The sequence below is a fragment of the Bombus flavifrons genome, chromosome 9 (genome assembly GCF_040668555.2).
Source record: "Bombus flavifrons isolate JBK064 chromosome 9, iyBomFlav1_principal, whole genome shotgun sequence".
Classification (NCBI taxonomy): domain Eukaryota; kingdom Metazoa; phylum Arthropoda; class Insecta; order Hymenoptera; family Apidae; genus Bombus; species Bombus flavifrons.
In genome coordinates this window covers 13499743-13525428 of record NC_138450.1, presented here as the reverse complement: position 1 = coordinate 13525428, position 25686 = coordinate 13499743, and the positions used below count along the sequence as shown (strand labels likewise).

General features: G+C 38.0%; 2 protein-coding genes and 1 pseudogene across 2 annotated transcripts in view; 1 reads left to right on the top strand and 2 right to left on the bottom strand.

Moving 5' to 3' along the window:
• Window positions 1-9041: 9041 nt before the first annotated feature.
• LOC138183166 (AP-1 complex subunit mu-1 pseudogene) lies at window positions 9042-11548 on the bottom strand (annotated as a pseudogene).
• A 3355-nt stretch (window positions 11549-14903) lies between these two features.
• On the bottom strand, window positions 14904-17196 carry AP-1mu (adaptor protein complex 1, mu subunit). The gene is made up of 2 exons (XM_069119767.1): window positions 17058-17196; window positions 14904-16709 (listed from the first exon to the last, which is right to left on the bottom strand). The coding sequence occupies exon 2, from the start codon at window positions 16684-16686 to the stop codon at window positions 15418-15420; it is 1269 nt and encodes a 422-aa protein (XP_068975868.1). The 5' UTR covers window positions 16687-16709; window positions 17058-17196; the 3' UTR covers window positions 14904-15417.
• A 4067-nt stretch (window positions 17197-21263) lies between these two features.
• NLG-5 (neuroligin 5) overlaps window positions 21264-25686 on the top strand; it is a 38511-nt gene continuing 34088 nt past the window's right edge. The window contains exons 1-2 of the mRNA XM_069119572.1: window positions 21264-21677; window positions 22117-22427. Of these exons, the coding sequence (XP_068975673.1) occupies window positions 22233-22427 (195 nt within the window). The 5' untranslated portion in view covers window positions 21264-21677; window positions 22117-22232. The remainder of the gene's footprint in view (window positions 21678-22116; window positions 22428-25686) is intronic.

The following is a 25686-nucleotide window of genomic DNA, read 5'->3' as shown; positions in this document are numbered from 1 at the left end:
GTATTAACTATCAAAGTACGACAATTTAATGAAATTTTCGCGGTACGATAAGGGGAAGTGAGAGATTTGAAAGATTCAATACGCTTTAAATCCAAACGCATTTCGTATTTCGGTATACACCCGCCCCTCGATTTACGCGGAGTATCCGTTCCACGTGGATTCGTTTTACGCGAATGAAAATCGCGTAAATAAAGTCTGTCAGTACCAGAGAAAAAATATGTACACATACGATGACTAGCGAAACGTAATATACCTTTATTCTTATCTCATACGACACTGACGCGAGTGACCACGTAAATTAAGATCGCGCGTAAAAACTACCTCGTAAATTGCGTTATAATCTACCGCGTAACACAAGTGCCACGCAGATTGAGGGATCAGTGTAATTACACGTTGATAAATAAATAACAACGTCGAGTGTCGTATTATCGAGAAATAATTACACATAGCTATGAGAGTAAAAAACGTCACGCGATCTTATTCGATGGACAATGATTATTTTATTTATTCTAACTCTGTAATAAATCATTTTCCTCTGTATAATCTGCGGAATACGCTGTACCAATTTGGCGTCGTTTTATTGAGCCACCTTGTACAATAAAAGTCATTCATTCGCGTTTGATATTCCAGAATTTTAATAACTCCGAATGGAGAACGACTTTAAGCATCGTTGTAACAGTCGAATGAAAGGTTGGCGATGTTACAGAGAACGAAAAGGGATGACGAATAATGCGAAAGATGGTCGTATTAAGAGTGGAAAGGGTGGAAATGGAGTTCGTGGTACCGTTGCAACGTCACAAAGCGTCATTGTGCAACGTTTTCTTTCCCTTCGCCGAATGTAAATGCCACGGAACGGTATCTATAAATATTTGCTGGCGTTTCTCTTACTAATGAGAACCGCCGTGAAAGCTATCTGATTCAGAAGGTTTCCAAGGGAAATGAAGAATAGACGGGGGTGGTGAGGTACCGACAGATTTTTATCGCCACCATAACGCCCACGGAGAGAAGAACACGCCGTCCTCGCGATCATAATGTCATTTGCATGGCAAAATTGAAATGTTAAAATGCAAATGGACGCGCGCAAATCACCGACCGAAATGCAACACATTTTTCGACTCCGAGGTACCGTGCAGATCTCGCGAAACATTTTCGAGCCGTCGGTTATCCCTCGAGAGGGAATTAGAAGAAACTAAATATATTATGATTGCATTTCTAAGTAAGATGGAATTTTCTTACGGACAAAGACGATAGTATATTTCTTAATTAAGAAAGAAGCTCGCGATAGAGAACATTTTTCCTTCTTACGCAGAAAATCTTACAAATTTTTATGCAATTTATCAGTCGTGTTCTCAAGCATCGTGATTCTTATAAACAGAAACAACTGTGTCTTTCTACTGCTTCCTTTTAATTTGGCAAAGAGGATTGCGGTAAATATTTGCCAGCCAAATACCTATAACGTTATACTTATACAAGGGTATTATTCGCCTGCATAATGCACCGCCAACAATACATAAACTTACAAACAGTACATAAACTTGTAAAACACCCCCTATACAAACATATTTGAAATTCCTGCCTGTTCTTGCTACCCTATCGCGCGATCTCTGTCTTTAATCCCCTGACTTCTCTTTATTCTCCATTGTAATCTCCAATTGTCACTAAATTATACCAACAATTACCAAAGCGCTTTACACGAACCAACCATAGTTTCAATTCACCAACTCTCGTTAACAGTCTCCCTCCCAACGTTCAAAACCCGAGCGTAACTTCTCGCGCGATTGCTCTGCGAGTCGCAAATGATTGCACGATAGCTAAAAACAGCGCAGACAGGCAAAGTCTAGGAAATCTCTGGCAGACTTCGCAGGAATCCCCGAATTAAGCGATCCCAACGTGACGGATACGTTGGAGATTATTTCACGAGGTCCAGGGGCTTAGGAAGAAAAACGAAGCGCCTTCGAGAGGCATCGATCCGGTATGGCGGAACAGCGGAAACAACTCGTAACCCCGAGAACGTAATTTGCAATCAGATGTCGAAGCTCCAAGCACGGGGGGACGAAAACAAGGAAGCTCGATTGGCTGGGAGCCAGTGACGGATCCCGCGGTCTTCCCGAAGGGGTGGCGTTTTGTCACTCTTGTCAGTCCGTGGAACAGACACGAGGTCGTCTATCGTGGATGCTTAACACCCATCCGCCTGAAGTTCTCTTCTTCTTCTCCCGCGTTCTTCTTCTTCTTTCTCTTTTCCCCTTTTTTCTCTTTCTCTTCCACTTTCGGCTTTTTTTCGCTTTTTCCTCCGAAAGAACGTTGGAGGATAAATCACAGCGGGGCACGCGATTTGCGGCCTCGCCTTTTCCCAAATGACTCGAGTAAATGCCGGTTTTTCCGAGAAATCCGGGTAATTCGGGAATCTCGTTTCGAAGCTAGGCCACCGACTCGCTTTTCTTCGGTTTTACGTAGCCACCACGGTACACTGCCTCTTGCCGAGTCCTATCGATCGATAACGAGCTAGAGAATCTCTTCGTGTCGTTCGCATACATTTTTACCCAGCCAGTCCTCTCTCTGGGGAGGATTGCAACGGTAAAGGGTAAATTGCGAGTGATTCTATCCCCTTCCTTTTCCCATCCTACGAAATTGCCTGGCCATTTTTGGCAAAAAGCTTGTATCTAAATCGTATTTTGTCAGGGACTATCGTCGCGCCGTATACTAACGCGTTTATAAGCTCGCTATCTCGAAACGTTCCATAACGTGTCACGCGCGAAAATATAGACGAAATTTTATCCTCGAGAATTGCTGAAAAAGAACGTCTACTTCCTCGAAAGGAGTAGATTAAAATTTTCAAACTGCAGCTTGGCTCAGCCTTTAGCTAAGCTTAACAACCCTTTGACAGCATAACGTGTAAAAATCTACCTTTCGCCAATAGAACGTACAAGTTGTCAGCCGAAAAAACAGGTCCGAAGCAGAAACGCGACACGCCAGATATAATACAGAAATTGCGATAAAGCGTAGTTGCGTTATAGTTGAAACGAGATACATTCGCGAGGTTAATTAGACGCGGGAAACGGCGTAGGGTAGTACAGGGATTCGACAAAAACTGCAACTTCCGCCGGATCTCGGCTGTAATCGAGTGGCAGAAAATTAGGGAGTTCGTTTCTTTGGACCGGTTTGCCAGAGGATAGAGGGGAAAAGGGTAGCGTTTTTTCGAGCACTTTTAAGGCGGTTGTCCCGATTCTCTCCACAGTCACGAACCACCGCGGCCAACAGGGAAGGGAATTTTTTTCGGCCGGATCCCCGTAATTCAAGGTAGTATCTCCGCAGTGAGGGAAACCGCGGCCCGTTCCTCTACGATTTTATACGCCCAAGCACGCATATATAAACTCCTTTCATGGCGCGACGGGCAACGGCAACAAGCCAGAGCCTCGTTTTCAACGCCAACATTTGAGACTTAAACGTACATATACTTTTATTTATCACGGGGCCGTGGCAAGCGTGTCCCTCGAGAACCGCGAAATGAACGTCACTTAATTTACGCGCTGTCTGACGTTTTCATACATGCTCAACCACCGCTCAACTGTCCCAGTTCGTCGAGCTTCCTCTGAAAGCGGCTTAGCTTCGCGTTTAAAACGCCACCCTTCTGCTCACCTAGTCTTTCCCGAGCCTTTGAACAGGTTTTCGATAGAACGGTGAATTCCTTGTGAAATTCGTGTTTTTTGAATTTGATGGAAAAGCGAAAGAGAGGTAGAGAGAAAGAGAGAGAGAGAGAGAGGAAGAGTGGTACGAGCGAACTCACAGGTTTTGAAAACCGGAGGTGCATTGAAGTCTGACGCATCGCCATTAATCACCGGTTGTTTTGCCGAGGCCGTCTTAACGCGCTATCAGGAACTCTAAAATGGCGTGGCGTTATGACGTCGAATTTTGTGCAAAGCACCGGGAAAGCAGGATATTAAGGCGCTTAACTGCGCGAGAGAAAAGGCGCGGAGGTTGGCTTCGTGTTATTAAGAGAAAAAGTTTACACGCTGGTGAAATATTGTTTGCGTTTGGGAAACGAAAAGAAACGTGTAGGCGGAATGGGAAAATTTTCATAACCGAATCCGTGGAATCCTTAGGTGTCCTGGACATTTGTTTCTCTTTCAAGATCCTTCGTTGTCCGACTACTTTGTACTTAAGTTACTTTCAAACGCTGCCTGATTAGTTTCCATTTGTAACATCGTAAGAGACGTTTAGTAGGAAAGTTTCAGAGCATGATTTTCTATTCAATTTCATCGGGATCTTGGTAAATCTGAATTACCTTGAATTTTTTAGCCCGTAATCCAGGAGAGCAGCGTTTCTACCTACCTTCGTCAAATCTCGCTTGTAACCCAAGGATACAGAAATGAATAAACAAGCAATGTCTGGCAAAGTTTTGACACTCTTAGATTCGCGAGACGCTGCCACGTGTCACTTACCACCGGGACCAGGCAGCGTGCATCCACTTCCGCCATGGAAACGGATGACTTTCGGGATTCAAAAGCGGAGTATTTCTAGCGCTGTAACTTCGCGCCAACACTTTGTACACAAGGTACATAAACTCGGCTTGAATTACGAATGGCAAACTCCTCCGGAACGTATTTCTGTGAATGTACACCAAACAGCTCGGAAGTTATCCACGGGTTTTGCGATTCATATTCCCGTAATTCAATGGATCCCCCGGAATTTAAGCGACATCGCGAGATGCCGTTCCCCAGGAACCGCTGAAATTAAGTCCAAATTGCAGTGCTAATTCGTTTTACGACAAAACAATTTTCGCTCTACGTTACTCGTGCATATAGAAATGTATAAATTCGATTCGACGTTCTACTTTTCATACAGAGAAGCGCTTACAACAAAGACTTTAAGATCAAAAAGCCGGTCGCTCGACGAACCTGGCCGAGCGAAGAATTCAACAGATTTCCAACGAATTTAATTTCATTTTTACTCTCGTTTCTGTAACAATGGGCTATTCGCAAAATTTAAAAAGAACTTTCTTCCAATCCATTATCCGATATACTTTTTCCAAAATCACGTACACCCTAAACAGCGCCATAAGTCCTCTCGAGTCAACCATCGCGACGTCAAATATTTCCATTTACTAACATAAAACATCTCTCGTATCGTTACACGATCGAGTCCTCGGAGTAGCAGCATCCTCAATCCCAACAACGACACCGTCTAAATCTCCGTTTCCGGCGAGTTTCGCAGTCGTAGCCGCAAGTCCCTCGAGAAAAACGCAACTTTGGCCGTCCTTCTTTTTTTTTTTTTTTCTTATTCTCCAGCCTGTACTATAAGTCGCATTTTTATTCGTCCCCGGACGTATCCAGTCGACCTGACAACCGCTATATATTTCCCCGCGAAGTTTTAATATCCTGCGGCGGAGACGACCAGACGTCTGCCATGGATCTCGCGACAGGATCTCGGATGCAACTTTTAAATCGGCCTCGCTAGAATTGCCGTAGAATCCCAGGGCAATTCCGGGGCCGATCGAGAGGCCGATGCTCCACGAGACGTGTGCAACCGATCCCCTAAGGGGTTGCACGCGTACCTCGTACCTCGTTCACCGCCACTTTCCAGTCTGATTTCCTCGGTGAATTTGCTTTTTCTATTAAAGGAACGTTAAGGGTGAAAGGGGAACCATGAAATTGAGCCTCAACCTCTATCTCCTCTGTAAGATCGATCAAGCGACGAGTGGCACGCGTCACCGCTCAAAGGGGGATTACAGATTCTTAATTCGAATCGATCTCCTTCGTTTTCACGCTGATAATGATATGGCCTAAGTGTTTGATCGTGGCTTATGTGAGATTGCTTGCGTGTACTTGACGATTACACTCGTACATTTCGGATTTGTTTGATGCTCCTTGTTCTTATCGGCCAAATCTCTGAATAAATAATAGATGGCCTTTGGTGCTGTTGATGTGATTTTAATTGAGAGACGCGATGGAGATACGGTATTTACGTAAATGTATTTTTAGTAAAGATAAATATAGAGAATAATATAGGATAAATTATAAGATATAGTGTTAGTTAGTTTGGTAACGGTATGATTTATTTCAATATCGTTGACGCCAACACAAAATCAAGTACGATGCTCCGTCAATCTATATGCACGCAGTCATCATTCGTCGCTAACTCGTCTCGTCACAATGACTCTCTTCCACGCCGACTACGCTCCTTGACAACGCTGACGACACTCCTCCACAACGCTGGCAACGCTATAGGAGCTCGCTGGCAACACACTAAAAGCCCGACAACTCCGGCGACGCTGAAGTTCGCTGGCAACACTAAAGCCCCGATGGCAACACTAAAGCTCCTCAACTCACTAACGGCTACCTTTTATACCCTGGTTCTGGTATATCTGGACCGCACATGTCCCATGGTCAAGTAGACCCTCTTAATTACTCATGGTTTTCCCCCGATACTACAATAATATATAATATCTGTATTCGTTTAATGAATTTTATTTGGAGAATATTACGATGATTAATTTTGTATTTCTAATACTTTATGAATATATACGTATAGTAATTTATCTTAATATCTACACGGTACATTTAATTATATACAGATATATTACAAGTCTAGTAGCTCTAACGATAAAGGAAATAATAATCCTCCAATTGAAAAATAATTTCACGAAATACCTTCGCGAGGCCGCGCTTCCATTTAAGAAACAAAAAAAGAAACGAAAAAAGGTTAAGGGAAAGAAACGAAAGAATCATTTCGCTCCAATAATTTGCAATCCTTAATGGGTTTCGGATGGCTCGCCGGCTTTGCATGCTTTCTCTCGTCCCTTTTTCAAGATACACAATATGAACAACGTGTACGAAGCAGGTAATATCATCTTCCAAATGAAAATATCGACATGTTTTATCCCCCTTAGTTAAAACCTGCTATTTACTATTTTTTCGTTGGTCAAGATATGTTAGAATATTTATAGTTTCCCATGTTCTTTGCCTTTTAACCAAAGAAAAAGAATAAACTCTTTTTCTTCGGACAGCTAAAAACGCCTTTGAAGTTTTCTTCAATTTGACAATCGTAGATAAGATATTTTAATCAAGGAGAGTAGGAGATTCCTTAAGACTCGTTCAGAATAGTCAAATTACTTGAATCCAAGCTGTTTGAGTTCGAGCGACTTGATTTCAAGAAGATACTGAATATACATTTTTTAAAGAGTAATTAATTATAATATTAATAAAACGTCTAATAGAAGTGTTATACGTTACGAAACGTGACTGAATATAAAATTTAAAAATGCTTGAGTTGCGACAAACTCGTTGTAATTCGTAGCTTGTGACTTGTAAAATTTCGCTAATAACTCGTTAATTGGTAATAATTGTGCAAGATGGTCCACCTATCCATCCGTATCACGAACACCACGATAACGGATCTCAACTATAAATTACCCTCCTTTGTGATATAATAAAGAATTTATATATAGATTTCTCTTTCGAGGCATCACCGTGCGAACCGATAAGCTGAAAATTGCAGTTGCCCATGGAAAACTCGTGGAGTATACATTAACCTTTATTGATCACATCTCCGGCTGAAGACTGCGATATAATACAGGTGCATGCTCGTACTATTATAAATATGTATGTATGTGTGACTATATAAACGCGCATACCATAGGAGGAAATTTCGAATAAACGTGTTGTCGTAAATATCCTTCGATGTGCTAGCCGATGTTGCGAATTGATACACAAATTGCAGATGCAAAGCGATGAAAAGGGAGAAAAGGGAAATAACTGACGTACCCCAAGAATATTTATTGCGTTGTCTAGTGAGAATTATATTTAGCACGTAAAGCATAGGCCGTAAATAACGTTAAGATACGTAAAATAATTAGATTAATCGAGAAATTTTGATGCTTTCGTTCTTTGGAAAAGAAAATATCAATTGAAGATTACAGAAGAGAAACATCACTAGCAAGTACGTTTCTGTTAATTTTCTGATTTTGATACCATGTTACAATTAAAGAATGATATTTTAATGTTTAATATTTTGCGTTAGTAGCGTTGTTGACAAAAAGTGAACTTCACATTCAAGTTTCTGGTGAAAAACCAGTCTATAAGAATTCTCATGTACACAAAGAGCTACGTAATACACGGTAAAATTATTCAAAAATACTTTATCCCGCGATAACGGAGAGTCGTTATCAGTTCCTCGCACGTATCTAATACATAACACAAACCACGTAACGAAACCATTGTAGAACTTGTTCAACATTCTAGTCACGATAGCCAAGCTAAGAGAAGAATTCTTAAAAATTGCCAAATAAATATAAAGAATCCCTTTAAGATGTAGAACGGGTCGGTCTGGTTGTTCACGATGACCTTTTTTTTTTATTTTCTTCATCTTCCGATACGTTTGTGCACGTATTACTCTGGCGAGATGCGTTTCGAAATTCCTTGCAGGATCAGCAATTTCCATAAAATTATTACACAGCGTGCACACCACCGAAATTTGCATAGCGTGACCGTGTCGCGGCCGCGCGAATAAAAAAGACTCGCTGCGTTTCGCTCTAATCGGGTTTCCGTGTCCTACCGTCTGTTCGCGCGATTCAACGTAGTCCACAGTAGAATATTTACAGATTTTCCAAGGAAAACCACATCAAGCGTAATGTTTTCGCGATTTTTCTATACTACCGTCTTTGATTCCTTTCGAAGCTATCAAACGAATTCGCAATATAGCCTTTTTACGAATAGAAGTCTCATAGGTAGGCAGCCTTTTAACTTCGAACGACTTCCGTTTAACTCGATAGTCAGATTTATTCGAGACCTTGCGAATGTAGATTTTATCGAAGTTGAATTAAGCGAGTAAATAGGAGGATCTATTTATTAGAACGTTTCTTTTAGAACGTGATGTTCTTTTTTTCTGGATTATGAGAAAGTAAAATTGACGAGCGAGTCAGGTCAGTTTTAAATGAAATATCGAATATGTACTTGATAATAAATAATAGAAAAAACTTTTGAACTGAAATTTTGCTTCTCATAAAACTGTTTATTTTTAAAACAATAAAAGACGGATTTTTCGAGATAATAAAGAGAGCATAGATAGATTTTGTTAAAAATTTAATAAATCTTCTGTGTATCTTAAATTATTATTACAATAAAAACAATATTATTATTCGTTGTCATACTGACATACAATAATAAGTCTATAATACTATTACAGATTATGTTAATACAGGAAAACGCCTATTAATTCGTTAACAATTCCATGAAAACACTCAAATACAATAACTTTCTATATATTTACAATTTTCCTTTTTCTTTTTTACATTGGATAATTTCGTTGGAATACATATTTATAACATAGGATCAAAACGTATTACAACTAGTAAATTAAGTACGTACTTTGCATTTGCATAGTTTATAGTACTATGAGAGGAAATTACTGCAAGTGTTCCTAAAGAATTATATACACAACATGAAGAACACGGAAAAAATGTTAAAGTGTCAAAACTGCAAAAGGAATTAAAATTATGCTAATATATAATTATACTGTGTAGAATAAAGATCAATGACGATAAATTATTAGTCAATATCGCAAACACTAGTTTTACGTTCTATAAAATCTCAATTTTTATACGGATCACGATCGTTTCTGAAACTTGCCATAGATTTAATTGTAAATGTGTTCGGGAGCGTACCAAGCGTAGCAAAGCGACTAGTTTTCACTTTTATATCTACGATTAACATTGGCGTAACGTGTTAAAAATGTCTTTTCCCTTCACAAATTTCTTGCGTTTAATTTGTCCTCAGCTGGTAATCTCCATTTTGCGTGATATACCGCACCCATGGTAGTGCCTGATATCCGCTCTTTTCTATAATTTTCAAATAGCGCACTTGAATTCCAGAAGTAGTGAAATACGGAATTTCAAATTTTACTTGAATTGGTGGCTTTCCTTCCACGTCTTCCCCAATGACAGATGGTAGACCAAAGTGTGCCCTCATCAAATATTCTTTGCCACCAGGAAACGACTTAATGAACCAAGTTATTGCACTCTGCTCTGGTGAATATTTAACACTACCAATGGTAGTCCTAAATTTGGGCGAGTCTGCATCGTTGGGTACTGGGATTACTATTTCTACATTGTTGGCCGTAGAACGTCTCTTAAATTGCGATCTCGCTTTTATCATGTATTCTACCCTGCTGTGGGCATGCCTCTCAATGACAGATTCGATCCATATCAGAGGTTTTACGTGTGTATTCAGTCTGTAAGACATTAATTCAAACTCTCCATCGGGAGGAATGAATGAAATTGTTCTGTCGTTCTCGAATCTAGACAATCTGACACACTGATGGAACTTCACATCTTCCAATTCTACAGATTTGGACTTCCCACGGCCTGTAGATTCGAATAATACTTTGTCGTTAAGACCAAGTCTTAATTCTGGCATTCCAGACAAATAAACTCTCATCTTTATTGCACCCACAATTTCAGAACTTAAAACATTTCCATTAGCATTTGCAAGAAGGTTCACAGACTCTATCACGTCTAGAAACACTTCATTTTTACGGTATTTGATACCTTCTGATCTCCAGGATACAGCATTAGTCACAGCCATGGGAATGCGCGGTTGAATTTCAAGTTTATGACCTTCCTGCGTAATGTACTCTTGTAATATCTTACTATCAGTGGTTTGCGGATACCCAAAGTCTATTAATTCATCTAGAAGCTCATAAATGACTACAAAATTATCTCGTATGCTTTCTTCTTCCAATTCCTTGAAATATTCTTGCATCACATGCACCAGTTTGTGCAAGAATACAAATACTAAGGAAATGTTTGCATTCTTTTTTGTAGTGGATACAATATACAAATTATTGTACTTTATATATGCATATGTGCATTCTGTGGTTTGTATAATCGGAGTAAGATTGCCCTCCTCCTCGCGTTCCATTACGAGAGGCATGAACTTTTCTATAACACCCGTTTCTATGTCTCCACGATAATTTCGTGAGATCAAAACCTTCCCCTTCACGTCTAAAATATATATCGCAGACGTCGACATCTTGAAAATTTGTTATACTGCAACTAAAAAAAAACCTAACCGTTATCCTAATATGCCAATCTTTACTAAAAATGTGAAATTGCGAAGAGGAAGAAAAAGGAATGACAAATGCGGACGTTCGATAAACCGAGTATGGAAAATACGTGATAGAGGTTATGTTATCAAACAAAAGTACATAAATTAAAGGAACAGTTCAGTGCAAAATTTACAATACGATGCATAAAATTTATACCAAAATCGTAATGTACAGAACTACTAGAAGAACGGATGAGAAATGTATCCACGAAAAGTCTTAATTTGACATGTGTGGTACGTCAAAAACACTGGATATGAATTTCAGGGAAAAATTTGTCACATATATAAGTACTTACTACGTGTCCTTGCAATTCCTGAAGAAATGTTAACCTTTAGATTATTTACATCGAAGATAATTTCTCTTATAAATGAATAACAGAAAAGATGTTATTGACAAAAAAGAGACAGCCCCTCCCAGTTGCTTGAGTGCCACTGTGGCACTACCTGAAGTTGCTCGCTACTAATGTACGAGGTGCGAGCCGTAATCGAGGCGCATGCGTTGCTATCTTCTACTTCTATTACTGCTATCTTTACTCTCTTCCCTTGCTTTTATTTAAAAATTGTCCGATCGCTATCTTTCCAACTTTATTGGTTTTATTAATTAAAAAAGTTAATTTGTAATACTCTCAGAAAGAAAGCGTTGATGATTACTGCTAAATTGACGAATTAAAAAATTCATGTCGACCTTAAATCAAATTATTGATGCTTCCGCTCAGTTTCGCATTACATTTCGTGGTTTAACATTTTTGCATAATATTACAATAGAATTTTTCTAAGGTAATGCCCGTTCGTTCATTATCATAATTATTGTAATTTTATTCTAAACATTTTATCTTATCTTCGACTAAAAATATGTTGTCTTAAACCTTATCATTCCTCATAGCCTATTTAGTAATTTTTATCTAAAAAGTTATTCACAAATATGAAAACGGTATACCGCGATCATAAATTAATAGTTATAACTACGAGTTTCGTAAGAACACTTTAAATCTTGGATTATAAAAGTTACTAGTAAATTGATATTCTGTTTATGTACAACATTTCATTAAAATCATATTAATCCAATTATATGTACCTATTATTCTGCAGAAAGAACAATTGGAAAATAGTTTTGTTGTACATACTGCGCAGCATATACTTGTCAATATTTTCTGGAAACTAAATAAATAGCAATATAAAAATTTAAATACTATTATATCTCATAACAATACGAACATTTAATTATTAGACTCAAATAAACAAAAAATGACATCATTTTTGGTCCATTTAAACAAAAATCACATTTGACAATAACATTTTTCACAAAACCTTACAAAATGACTGTTATTTTTGGTCCCTGACTACTGTAATCTTCTAATTCTTCAAATTTCATTAATTTTTTAAATTCAAGACGTAATTTACGAACACACTGCAAAGTAAAGGAGGTATAAGCTTGACGCGATGTTTCAAGAAAAAATTTACCAGGTTCGCGAATTCCAACGTTACATAGGAGTACAATGGCCATTGCTGTTACGTAATAAAAGTGTAGTGCACCGAAGTAGGCAATTGTTCGGCACAAAAGCGCATCGATGACCCCACGGTGCGGTGCGCTCTCTATAAAATATAAAAGGACGAGGGAGAGGTAACTGAACCTCGTTTGACTACGTGAGCTTTGAAAGGAGAACGGAAAGTAGAAGATGGCGCGGGAACCGACCGGTCGCTGTTACCCCTTCCTCTCCGTGAAACTGCGTACAACGATCGAAGCCTTTCAATTTTAATTAAAATGTAATTTACGATGTCGTTCTACCGATAAAGTATAAAACCGTGACTTAAACCGTGAAGAGGGCTTCCGAGAAAAAAGTTCTATCGATCGAATCCTCTTCGTCTTTCCTTTCATTGTATTTTATTGAAATTTGACATTTAACGTTATGAAAATCTGGCGATGTAGTCACTAGTGTATCGCACATGTACTTTTCACGATTAAAAATCTACGCTACAAAGTCATCCTAGGATCTTGAATTTTTATACAGGTACAAGGTGCAAGATACAACGCGACAAAATCTGACCAGAAGTACGCAAAATCGAGCAGTTAAAATTTCAAACCATAACTAACCAAACGATAGCTTATAAAGGCTATTTTCGTAAGTATATTTTATTATAATTTGAATTTCATTTTTATATAATAAAACGATAACACAAATCTTGCGTTATTTCGTCTAGAAAATTTTCGATTCTAAAAGCTGAATAAAAAAAGAAAAAATAATACTTGGCTTGTGGAACAGTGCAGTGTAAAGATACTAAATAGAGCATTCCAGCAATGAAAGAAATAACAAGAATAATAAAAAAAGTATATTTTTCATATATCAATAATAGGAACAAACCAGCGATACTATAAACGAGAATATACCTGAAATCAAAAACTGACGATGTCGTAAATAATAAAAATAATAAAAGAAATATATCACATATATGTAATATTTGCAATAAAAGTAAAACAGTAGCATCGCAGACAAAAATATTATATAACAGAAGTTCAGAAACAATGACTTCAACGAATTAATAAAAGTGATACAGAAATATATAAACCATGACAATAAAATTACTCGTACAGGAAATCTCATACAGAACGCGTAATATCGTTAGTTTGATTTTCCTATTTAAAAAAAAAACACTGCTCGAAACAAGCGAGTAAATAGATTAAATCGAAAAACAATGTGTTTACATTTAAAAATCCGTGCAGCCAGCTTGTTTCCACGATAACACAATTACGCTGCATCAAGTGTTTTCGCACGTTAACCAATCTCTTTCGCTATTTTATCCGAGAGGGAAAAATAGAGGAAGCAGCCAACGTATGGAGAACCGGAAAACTGCTGACCGAGTCTCATCAACGAAATCAGAAATTTCACCGTAAGAGAGAACGTAACCGATCGTAGCAAACGGCACAAATGTATTTGCCGTATAGATGGACAAATATTGTTTCCTCCTTCCGTAATAATCGTTAACTTGGAGATGGTTTATTTGATCGACTCTAGATCGTCTGCATCCCGCCCGAATCCAGCTACGAGAAAGAGATATTTACTAGGGCGATCGATTCGTCCTGAATCCTAGCACTGTTTGCACGAAATTCCGCGAGAAATTCCATCGTAATTGAACGAGACCGTCTCGATTATAAAGTCAAATTATCAATGAAGTAGAGGATAGCAACTCTTCCACCGCTAGGGAATGCATTTTCTTTCCTCCTTCTTGTCCCTCCATTCTAATTTTCTCTCTGTTCCTCTATAAATCTTCTACAGTTTTCTTCAGACGTGATTTCCTTCAGTTGAGTAAATAGTCGGTCGTGGACAGAAGATGGTAAATAAACGGTCTATATGTTAAGGTACGAAATGAAAGAGTAAAATGTGCACAGAAGGAATGTAGCTCCATCGAATTAAATCTAAGAAAAATTTGAAATGATTTAGCAGATAAAAAGATTTTGAACTTACAAATCTTTAATAAAATCATATTTAGTTTTATGATGAACTTTGATTAGTTTGGATATTGTATCTAAAACTTAATGAAAAATTGGGATGTATAATAAGAAAATTGGGGATAATAAGAAAAAACATAGATAGTTTTTATTAAAAATTTAATACATCTCAATGTCTTAAATTGCTAATACATTGTTTACAATAATAACAACATTATTATCTCTTGTCATACTGATATACAATAATAAACTTGTAATACTATTAGAACTTACACATATATTAATACCGGAAAATGCCTATAATTCGTTAACAATTCCATGAAGACATTCAAAGACCATGGTTTCCTACATATTTACAATTCTTCTCTTTTTTTATACTGGGTAATTTAATGTATACTATAGTTGCCCCTGTATGTGGAAAATACTATTTGTAGTACACATTTGTAATATGGAATGGGAGAAAACATACAGTCAATAAATTAAGTACATCGCCTTTGCACGCGATTTATGGTAGTATGAGAGGAGAATATTGAAAATGTCCCTAAGAAATTATATACAAAACATGAAGAAAATGTACAAAATATGAACGAATATTAAAATTGTAAAAAAGATTAAAATTACACTAAATCCGACAAATAAAGATCAATGACGATAAATTATTGGACAATATCGTAAACTCTAATTTTACATTCTACAAGATCTTAATTTCTATACAGATCACGATCGTTTCCGAAAATTACCATAAAATTAATTGTAAACATTCGGAAGCATACTAAGCGTAGCAAACCGACTAGTTTTCACCTTTGCATTTCTGATTAACATTAACGTAACGTGTCAAAAATTCTGTCTTTTTCCTCCATAAATTTCTTACGTTTAATTCGTCCTCAGCTGGTAATCTCCATTTTGCGTGATATACCGCACCCATGGTAGTGCCTGATACCCGCTCTTTTCTATAATTTTCAAATAACGCACTTGGATTCCAGAAGTAGTGAAATACGGAATCTCAAATTTTACTTGAATTGGTGGCTTCCCTTCCACGTCTTCCCCAATGACAGATGGTAGACCAAAGTGTGCCCTCATCAGATATTCTTTACCACCAGGAAACGACTTAATGAACCAAGTTATTGCACTCTGCTCTGGTGAATATTTAACACTACCGATGGTAGTCTTAAATTTGGGAGAGTCTGCATCGTTGGGTACTGGGATTACTATTTCTACATTGTTGGCCGTAGAACGTCTCTTAAATTGCGATCTCGCTTTTACCATGTATTCTACCCTGCTGTGGGCATGCCTCTCAATGACAGATTCGATCCATATCAGAGGTTTTACGTGTGTATTCAGTCTGTAAGACATTAATTCAAACTCTCCATCGGGAGGAATGAATGAAATTGTTCTGTCGTTCTCGAATCTAGACAATCTGACACACTGATGGAATTTCACATCTTCCAATTCCACAGATTTGGACTTCCCACGGCCTGTAGATTCGAATAATACTTTGTCGTTAAGACCAAGTCTTAATTCTGGCATTCCAGACAAATAAACTCTCATCTTTATTGCACCCACAATTTCAGAACTTAAAACATTTCCATTAGCATTTGCAAGAAGGTTCACAGACTCTATCACGTCTAGAAACACTTCATTTTTACGGTATTTGATACCTTCTGATCTCCAGGATACAGCATTAGTCACAGCCATGGGAATGCGCGGTTGAATTTCAAGTTTATGACCTTCCTGCGTAATGTACTCTTGTAATATCTTACTATCAGTGGTTTGCGGATACCCAAAGTCTATTAATTCATCTAGAAGCTCATAAATGACTACAAAATTATCTCGTATGCTTTCTTCTTCCAATTCCTTGAAATATTCTTGCATCACATGCACCAGTTTGTGCAAGAATACAAATACTAAGGAAATGTTTGCATTCTTTTTTGTAGTGGATACAATATACAAATTATTGTACTTTATATATGCATATGTGCATTCTGTGGTTTGTATAATCGGAGTAAGATTGCCCTCCTCCTCGCGTTCCATTACGAGAGGCATGAACTTTTCTATAACACCCGTTTCTATGTCTCCACGATAATTTCGTGAGATCAAAACCTTCCCCTTCACGTCTAAAATATATATCGCAGACGTCGACATCTTGAAAATTTGTTATACTGCAACTAAAAAAAACCTAACCGTTATCCTAATATGCCAATCTTTACTAAAAATGTGAAATTGCGAAGAGGAAGAAAAAAAAAATGACAAATGCGGACGTTCGATAAACCGAGTATGGAAAATACGTGATAGAGGTTATGTTATCAAACAAAAGTACATAAATTAAAGGAAGAGTTCAGTGCAAAATTTAAAATACGATGCGTAAAATTTATAGCAAAATCATAATGTAAAGAACTACTAGAAGGACAGATGAGAAATGTATCCATGCAAAGTTTTAATGTGACATCTATGGTACGTCAAAAACACTGGATATGAATTTCAGGGAAAAATTTGTCACATATATAAGTACTTACATATTCCGGCAATTCGTTCAGGAATGTTAACGTTTTGATTATTTACATAATAAAGAATTTCTCTTACAGAAGAATCACAAAAGAGGTTTTATTGACAGAAAAACCCTCCCCTCCCAATAGCTTCAGCAGCACTGTGGAGTGCCAGTGCCCTGAAGTTGCTCGATACGAAACATAATCGAAGCGCATGCGTTGCCAACTTCGTGCTAAATATCGACCCGCTCCTCTTCCGAATCATTCAAACACTTTATAGACGGTAATATTTAGTGGGAAGTATTTTGTTCGAATTGTAAAACGCGCTATCGTTTCAACTTTACTGCCACAGTAAAAAAGATAATTTAATAGTCTCGCTAAAGAGAAAAGTACCAGTGAGACTGCTGAATTGACGAATTGTAAAATTTATGCCGACCTTAAATCAAATTACTAATACTTTCACTTTGTTGGTGGTATTGGTCACGTTGCACACGTTTTAACGTTTTTGCGTAAAATTGCAATAGAATTTTTCCAGGGTGTTACACGTTGTCTCATTCTCATAATCATTATCAATTTTGAAATAATAATTACATCAGCTTTCCTTAATTACCTTCAGCTAAAAATATATCTTGTTATAAGCCTTATCTTTCAATAAATTGAAACTTTATTTTTCGAAATTCTTACATTACGATAAAGATAACCTATTTAGTAATTTTTCAAATTTTATCATTAAAATTTCCAAATATTTCCTATAACGCACATAATATATTCTTTATAAATAAATTTTTTCTAGTAAAAGTTCAAATACTATTTTAAGCCAGTGTACATAAACAACGGCAGTTAATCATAAACATGAAATTCGTTTTCCACGAAGACGTCAGCCAAGAATCTTGTCACAAGTATTCTTCCTCAGCCATATCCCATCACTCTTTCCTTCGAGTCAGCTTCAAATTTCCCCGCAGAACAACAATCTTCCCGCTCCCATTCGCCTTGCTTCCGCTGTTTCCCCGGGTTTTGCACCATTTTGTTGCTGTTTCTTTCGCCTTTATTCCCCGGCGAGCATGCGGCCGCAAAGCAATCCCGTCGGTTCTCGGGCTGTCGATTTCCGTGGATGAAACGTCAATCCCAAGATAAAGTGGCGAATACAAGGGCAGGATCTCGCGGCTGTATTACGCGCGCTCGAACCAACCCCCTCTATCCGGGGATGCAGAGGCTTGAAAGTTAGAGCCGCTCAGGGAATCTGACGCGACCGATAATTGAGACTCGGAATTAAATTAGCGGAACTTCGATTCCTCGACCGGCGGGCTCGTCCCCTCGGTGACTTGGCCGGAAATGCGTTCAGCTGCCTGAATCCTGTTTCCCTCGATCAAATCGTTAGGCGAACTGCTTTCCCTTTCTGATAGCCCGTCAACGCGCCAATGGGAGTGCAATTGAATTAAAAGGGCGCGATGGAGAGCTGGACGAAGATCGTTTATTAACCCATTCGAAACCAACGACACATCATGCGCGTTCTACGTTATTTCATTAATACAACTGATAATGCGTTATATACGCTGGTTCATGAAAGTATTTAAACACTTGTAATAGGAAATATTTAGGTCCATGTTGTATATGCTATACGAAACATTTTGCAATTTCTCTAAAGAAATTTCGTTTCACTCAATTCATACCGTAGACTGACTTTTTTTTATCAAGTAGATACATATATGTTTGTAATGGGCACCTTGTAATCTCAAAACATAAATTATGAGATCGGTTTTAAAGTTAAATAATATCACGATGACAATCGATTGGAAATATTTTAAAGAAATTAATATTATCGTTAACATTTACATATTCGCATTATATGTAAGAATTTGCAAATTAACGCACCAGTCTGATGGGAAATTCTATTTAGTACGTATTAACTTCCGGAAAACAGGTGTTCTCCATGAAGATTCGCTTTGAAGAGCTAAAAACCTCGCTTACCAGTGCAATATCCCGCCGTACTTATGTACAACTTTTCAGTATGAATTCCCTTAAATCCTGAAACACCATCAAAGCTTTGAGAGTTGTGTCCGTTTTATACGCGCTTTTCCACATATTTTTCAAGAAGACCAGAATCATTAGCCCGATCTCACCGGAAAAGAGATTGTTTTCTCGAGCATCAAAGAGATTTTTCCATTCTGCGGCTAGCTGAGAACAGTGCTGGTCCTTTAGAAGAAAATCCATTAGGATTCTCAAAGAGTCTCCTTCCGTTAATGCGAAACACTCCGGGTATTTGCATGCGTTCCAGCTTAATTTTTCATGGTACAAATGAAAAAAGTTCGAGTTCGATTAATAATAAATTTCTGCCAGGGTGGTATCGTGTTCGAAGGGACCATAGAGAATGTTAATCTACGCGAAGGAGACACGCGACGTTTCTTTTTATCACTGGACGAAGCCTGAAAGGTCTATGAAACTCGCAAGGAGTTGCATTAACGATAAAGTTGACAAATCGTTTTGTTAGCGGCATGAATAACGGTTCCAAATCGTGTTCTCGCGGGCTCGCTCATTCTTTACACTCGAATGCACCCTTAACTACGTAGGTACGCCCTTATCTGGAATTTTCGATGAACACGCGAATACCACGTAATCGAGGATCAGTGAATTTCGGAAGAATTTTCTTAGAATTAAAAAAGAAAATCTCTCACGACGAATAAATAAAAATAATTGTTTTATCAAACTAATCTGGGATGTATTTAAAACACAATAATGCTAAATGTAAGTAATAAGTATGTAATAAAATAATACAAGGAATAATACGTATCAAAAGTTTTATTCTCGTGAAAAATTACAAGCGAGGATAAAGGGGAAGAAATTACTTCCTGAATGTAAAAAGACCTATCGACGCCCGTGGGAAAGTTAATTATTTAATTAGAGGAAAATAATGAAAAGAAGTCAAGTCACCTGATTGTTACATCCTTTTTTTTAATTCTTTGACTCTTTATTTGGATCGCATTGCATTAATTTAATTATGTAGTGACAGGTTTGCGAAGGTAACAAGAGAAAGCTCGAACGAAAGCTTTTACGGAATCGCCTGTAAATCTATCTGGCTCGAAGCATTCTAATAATTGAAATTACGATAAAATTAAAATTTGCCTCTTGTTTCGAACACTGATGTTTAAAACAATTAACAATTGTTGTACTGTGAAACGTAGAATTCAGTTCTCATTTACCGATACGCAACTAATGAATACGTACGGATATTATTTATTACGTACACTCACTTCTCGTTTGTCCACTTTGTAATTCCTACTTTCCTCTCGTCTGCCAAAGGAAAATATTACAGAAGCTTAAAAACATCCAATTTAAATTTTCCAAATTTCCATAAAATAATGAAGTTTATTTATTCATACGTACGAAATTCAAATTTACAAAGAAACAATCACGAATGAAAATAAACACATTCTAATACATACACGAGATTCTAAGGCAGTTATTATTAGACTACAGAGTTTTGTGCATTTATGGAAAAGTTAAAGGTGCAAGACTGCACTAAATGTACGTGATATAAAATACGAACGTATATAAAATACATAAAATGTAATATTCGTTCCAAGTAGAAGTATTTAGTGAATGTAAATGTTCCAATCATATTTATCAAGATTGGCACAAACACTCTCGGTCTATTTGTCGCGAATATTGTTTTCACGAAACATTTGAAATCGCTACTTATGAGAAGACGAAGCATCCGGTACGGGCTAATCTTGCTCTTTTCGCTCGAACCTCGTCCAATCTTCCACCACGATCCGGCGCAGCTTGTCAGCTTTAAAGATTTATCTCGCAGCGCGAAAGATTGCTCGTCGCAAGCCTACGTACAGTCGATAGAACCGATATAGCGAAATTGTAAATTTGAGCGTTTAGTAACGACATCCATCGATGTAACCGCGTTTAACATCTGTAGTTACTAGAAGCTTCGACTTTCATTGAAAATTCGAACGCACGTTGTCTCGAATCTCAAATTATCGAGATTTATTTAAAAAGAAATAGAGAAACGTAGCTTGGAGAAGAGAGAGTAACATAGTGCAGATATGTACAGCTGGTTGAGAATGAGAATGGCGATCCAATGGAAAATACAAGCATGGAGTGGCACTGATTGCTCCGAGAAAACTTGCTTTCCCTCAGGGCATCTCTCTGATCAAGCTTCTCACCTCCCTCCCCCTAACATCCCTTCTTCTACATAGAACTGGACTCACGTTCGCCTTCTCTTGGTTTCAGATCGTCGCTCGGGTTTAGCGATTTAGAAACAGCCACGTCGATTTCGGAAAGAACCACGACCAGGATCGTGCAGCCAGGAGAATTCTCATGGAAACGAGAAAAAGGTATTCAGGCTGGGCCATGTTCTTCCCTCCTGTGTTCGAGGGATGTTTTGAGTGCAATTTAACTTGCACAGCCGAAAGAGAGGGTTAGGAAAGGAAGGTAGGAACAGGCGAAAAAGAAGCACAAGTGGCTGGCTGGATCTCAGCCGCGGGCCACGCGAGCTGCAACTACTCAAAGACGTTTTGCATAACGAAGTTACGAAGCGATTCGTTGGCGAAGAACGTTGTATGGCCTACAAAATAACTCGAGACTCGTCCCGCTGATTGAAAGTACCTCTAGAACATTGTATCGCTTCCGGTGACGGCTGAGGTAAGTCTCTCGATGCAATCTTGACGGAGTTATAAGACGCGTGGAGAAGATTGCCGCGGGTTATTTTTTCAAATAAATCGAGCATCTCATGGAACGAAGATGATCTTAGTTAATTGTTGACGTAAATGCAGTTGGAAGTATATTTATGGAGAAAATTGATGAAAAAGTAGCCCTTTCGTTTTACTAATAGTGCTTTTATTGGAAACATTATTACGTTAGGCTTTATGGTATACTATATGGAACAATTTTATATTGTACATTAGATCATTACTACTAATTCTAATAATTAGTTTACTTGTGTCATGACGCGAAAAAGGTTGAATGTCGTTGGTACAGAATTAAAATTACGCTGTAGCCTGTGCGAATAAAAAAGAATTAATACGATAATCGATAGGTAATAAAATATTTGTTGAAAGGCGAAATTATTTCGAATGTTTAGAATTAAGCGAAGGTGATCTCGGCGAGCGGTCGGCAGACCTTCGAGGCCGTGGCTGAAGTCGTGTTCGACGGTTATGCTGCTGGCGTCGCTTCGAGTGGTCGCCAGCAAATGCTGTCATGCTCTTGCCATGCCAGCCGGCGGCCAGGAAGAGGCCGCTGGTCACGAGGTCCTTGAGCAGATCGAAAAGCTGCCTCGTGTTGATTATTATCCTCGTGTTGATCGGTCGCGAGGTATCGCGAGCTGCCACGCAGATCCGCTACGCTTCGCGCATCGTCGAGACCAAGAGCGGACAGATACGTGGGATTCTTCAGGTATGTATCGATTTTCTTCTCTTCGAAAGTCATTCGTCCGAACAAACGAGCCTGTGGCTCAGCCGAATATCGATTTCAAGGGTTGCCAAACGGATGGGCAATGTTTTAAGCAATATAATCCTATTATACGATAATCCATCGTTTAATTACTTTTTGGAGTTATTGAATATTTGTATCGTTATTAAGTTTAACCATATATTATCGAGAGTGTATCTTTGTTGTAAAATTTGAGAGGGTTGCTTGAATTTGTTAAAGTACGATAAAAAGAAGGCTTTGAAATTAATGATGAAATCACGTTTCGTCGCAATTTAAGGCCAATTAAAAACACAAGCAACTATGTTTTGAAACATCTATTAATATTCTTGTTACCAAAGGTTTTGGTACTGAATATTCTTCATTATTGTACTTATTGTTATTATTAAAGTTGTTATTATGTAGTTTTTGTGATCTCAGAACATGGAGTTCCTTTTGTAAGATAATAATAGATCGATAAATATAAAAATATTCTATTATTACGTATTTTTGAAAGACCAGTCGTTTTGATTGGTTTTGGTAGAGATAGCTACGTCTCAAATGCCGGTAGTTCTAGTGTTAAAACGCGCAAAAGATATACCATGACATATTTGCTTCGGTTCTGACAGCTTGGCTTTGAAACCAGGTTTATTCTCAAAATTCGAGTTGTTTCAGAGGTAAAAATCTTTCCTCTGCGCTATTCTTTGACTCCATCTTTTTCGACAAATCCAAGTATCCAAACAACAGTAACATTACCCGCTCGATGCTATCAAGTAGGAGATAAAAAGCAACGTATTCGAAGTTTTCTCAACTCGTACGTCCAAAGAATGGAAATAAAACGGAAAAGGAGGAAGGATCGATCATACTATCAGATGGTTTGCATATTGAATACATAACCCTTGTGCACGTAGGGAGCCTGAAAGGGTCCGTTGTAACGCAGATTGCGTCACGAAAACTGGATCAGTCGACGGATAAAATTCCCGTTAAAGCGTTAAAAATCCGTATGAAGGTGGTGGATTGTCGATAAAGAGAGGAGATTCACTGTGTCCTGGTCGTAAAGCATGCGATCGTATAAATAATTTCCCAACGCGATAACTATGTATCGCATCGCGTTTAAGCTCAGAAATCTTTGCCGCGGTATTCATGGAATATTTGAGTACATCGATTTCTGCCATTTTAGCGGCGCGGCGAAGCACACTGGCCCCAAAGGGTGGGAGAGACTATCGAACGAAATGGTTACCTGGCCTAGGAATAGAGTTTGAATATCCGATGCAGTGGAAATATGAATCCGAGACCGCGAATATGGATACTCGAAAAATTCTCTCCACCGCCAAACGTCTTACTTTCTTGCAGCGAGTTTTTAGTCGTTTTTGTTCGTTCTCGAAGCTCTGATCCTGTGGAACGAACCGTGATGGAAATTACGATTGAAGTTCCGATCCTGAAAATGATTTTTTGGAATCTTCGAAGACGATACGGATGCTTCGTTTATCGTAGGATATCACGTGTAATTATGAATCCGTAGAATGAAACGTGTAGCGTAGCTACGACGAATCTTCTATATCCCTTGTACGTATATAGTACTGATTAGTATAGGAAACTGTATAAAATCGTATAGTTAAGATTCTAGATCTATAACTTCTTTATTTACGAAACAAATTAATTTATTGAACACCTTAGCAACGAACATAAAATTTCCACGCCGTTTTTCTGATCAAGAAATATACGCGTAGATTAAATAGTTTTCCCTATATCAGTCTTTTACATCGATTTTATGATTTTGACGTGATAATTGGCATACGTATTTGAAATGTTCTTTTACTAAAATACTTTGAGAAGTTTCTCTACATTTCCCCTTTTTCGAGATCTTGTCCAACCGCTATTTCGAATTACAATAAAAATTCCACGTGACGTAATTCCATTACGTAACAAATTTATTCTCGCACAAAATGTCTATCGATTTCAGCCAAATATTTATCACAGTTCGCCAATTGGATTGCAATGGCACGCGATAACTATGTCCGCTAGCACGATAGAACGTCAGTAACTTCTAATTGCATTTGTAGAGTTTTCAAAATTTTTCATATAGAAAACATAAAACGTAAATAACATACCGAATACAGGTGTCATACATATCCATACACAGCAGCGCTGCAATAAATATTTTCCATAATTTAGTTCACCAATATTACTTCCATCATTCAGACAAACTCACCGGTTCATATCAATTATCCTCCATTCAATTCCTTTCTTTCCTTTTTTCACTCGAACGACACTTCATCGCTCTGCGTGTATACAAAATAAAAGGTGTGCTTTTCAGAGAATTGTTTTTTTTAAACATCGGTGTCGTCGCGTCTATCATTTGAAAAGGAAATATTCGTGTCGGATTTTTACGACGTCAATCAACCGGCAAAAACGACGCCAACTTGACGTTTACTGCGACAATCGCCACGTCGCGTCGCGCTGCGAGACGTGAATTGCGTTTAATAGATATTCATATCGACAAGGGAAAGGATCGATGGACGTCGAATGATTTTATAGGCAATCCAGTACTGTGACGAAAGCGGACAGCCAATTTCGCGAGCGTGAAAAGTATCCGCCGATTGTCGAGCACCTTTTATTCAATCTTTTATCCGACCCTCTTTCCGCGAGTTTAAGCAATTCAGGCGATAGCAAGCATCGTCGTTTTTGAATTTTAAATCTTTCTCTTTTGTGTCGGGTAACGTAGAGCACTCGAACGCTTGCTCGATAATACTTGAGATCGTTGATAGAAAATCAGTATATCGGTCGTTGAAGTTTCAAGCTATTCGATATTTTTAGATCGAGTGATTTACGAACTCGAGATTATAAACCGAATGTGAATTTTATATATCACCGAGCAAAAGTGTCCCATAAAATCAAACAATTTTTAATCCTGCAACGCTCTTCCGCTTATTTTCCATCCAATTATATTTTTTCTGGCAATAAAAAATATCTTCGGTTACAACTAAATAAAAAGATTATTACCGATATGTATATTCTCGCTTCAATTTTACGTTAAACATCTTCCTGAAACATAAAAATTCAAGGATCGTAGCAGAGTCACGAGCCAATTCGGAATTTCGCTAGCTCGGAAAACTCGTTTGAAATTAGAATTCTGACGAACAAACGTATCGCTCTACTACCTTTTCTTTTTCAACCGCGAAAGAATGACGATCGTGGAATGAATAACGAATAACGGGTCAAGCTCGTTCTCGCAAATCTTCCCTTA

Excerpts from the sequence above, each read along its gene's own strand:
- AP-1mu (XM_069119767.1), bottom strand. The coding sequence starts at position 16,686 with ATGTCGACGTCTGCGATATATATTTTAGACGTGAAGGGGAAGGTTTTG.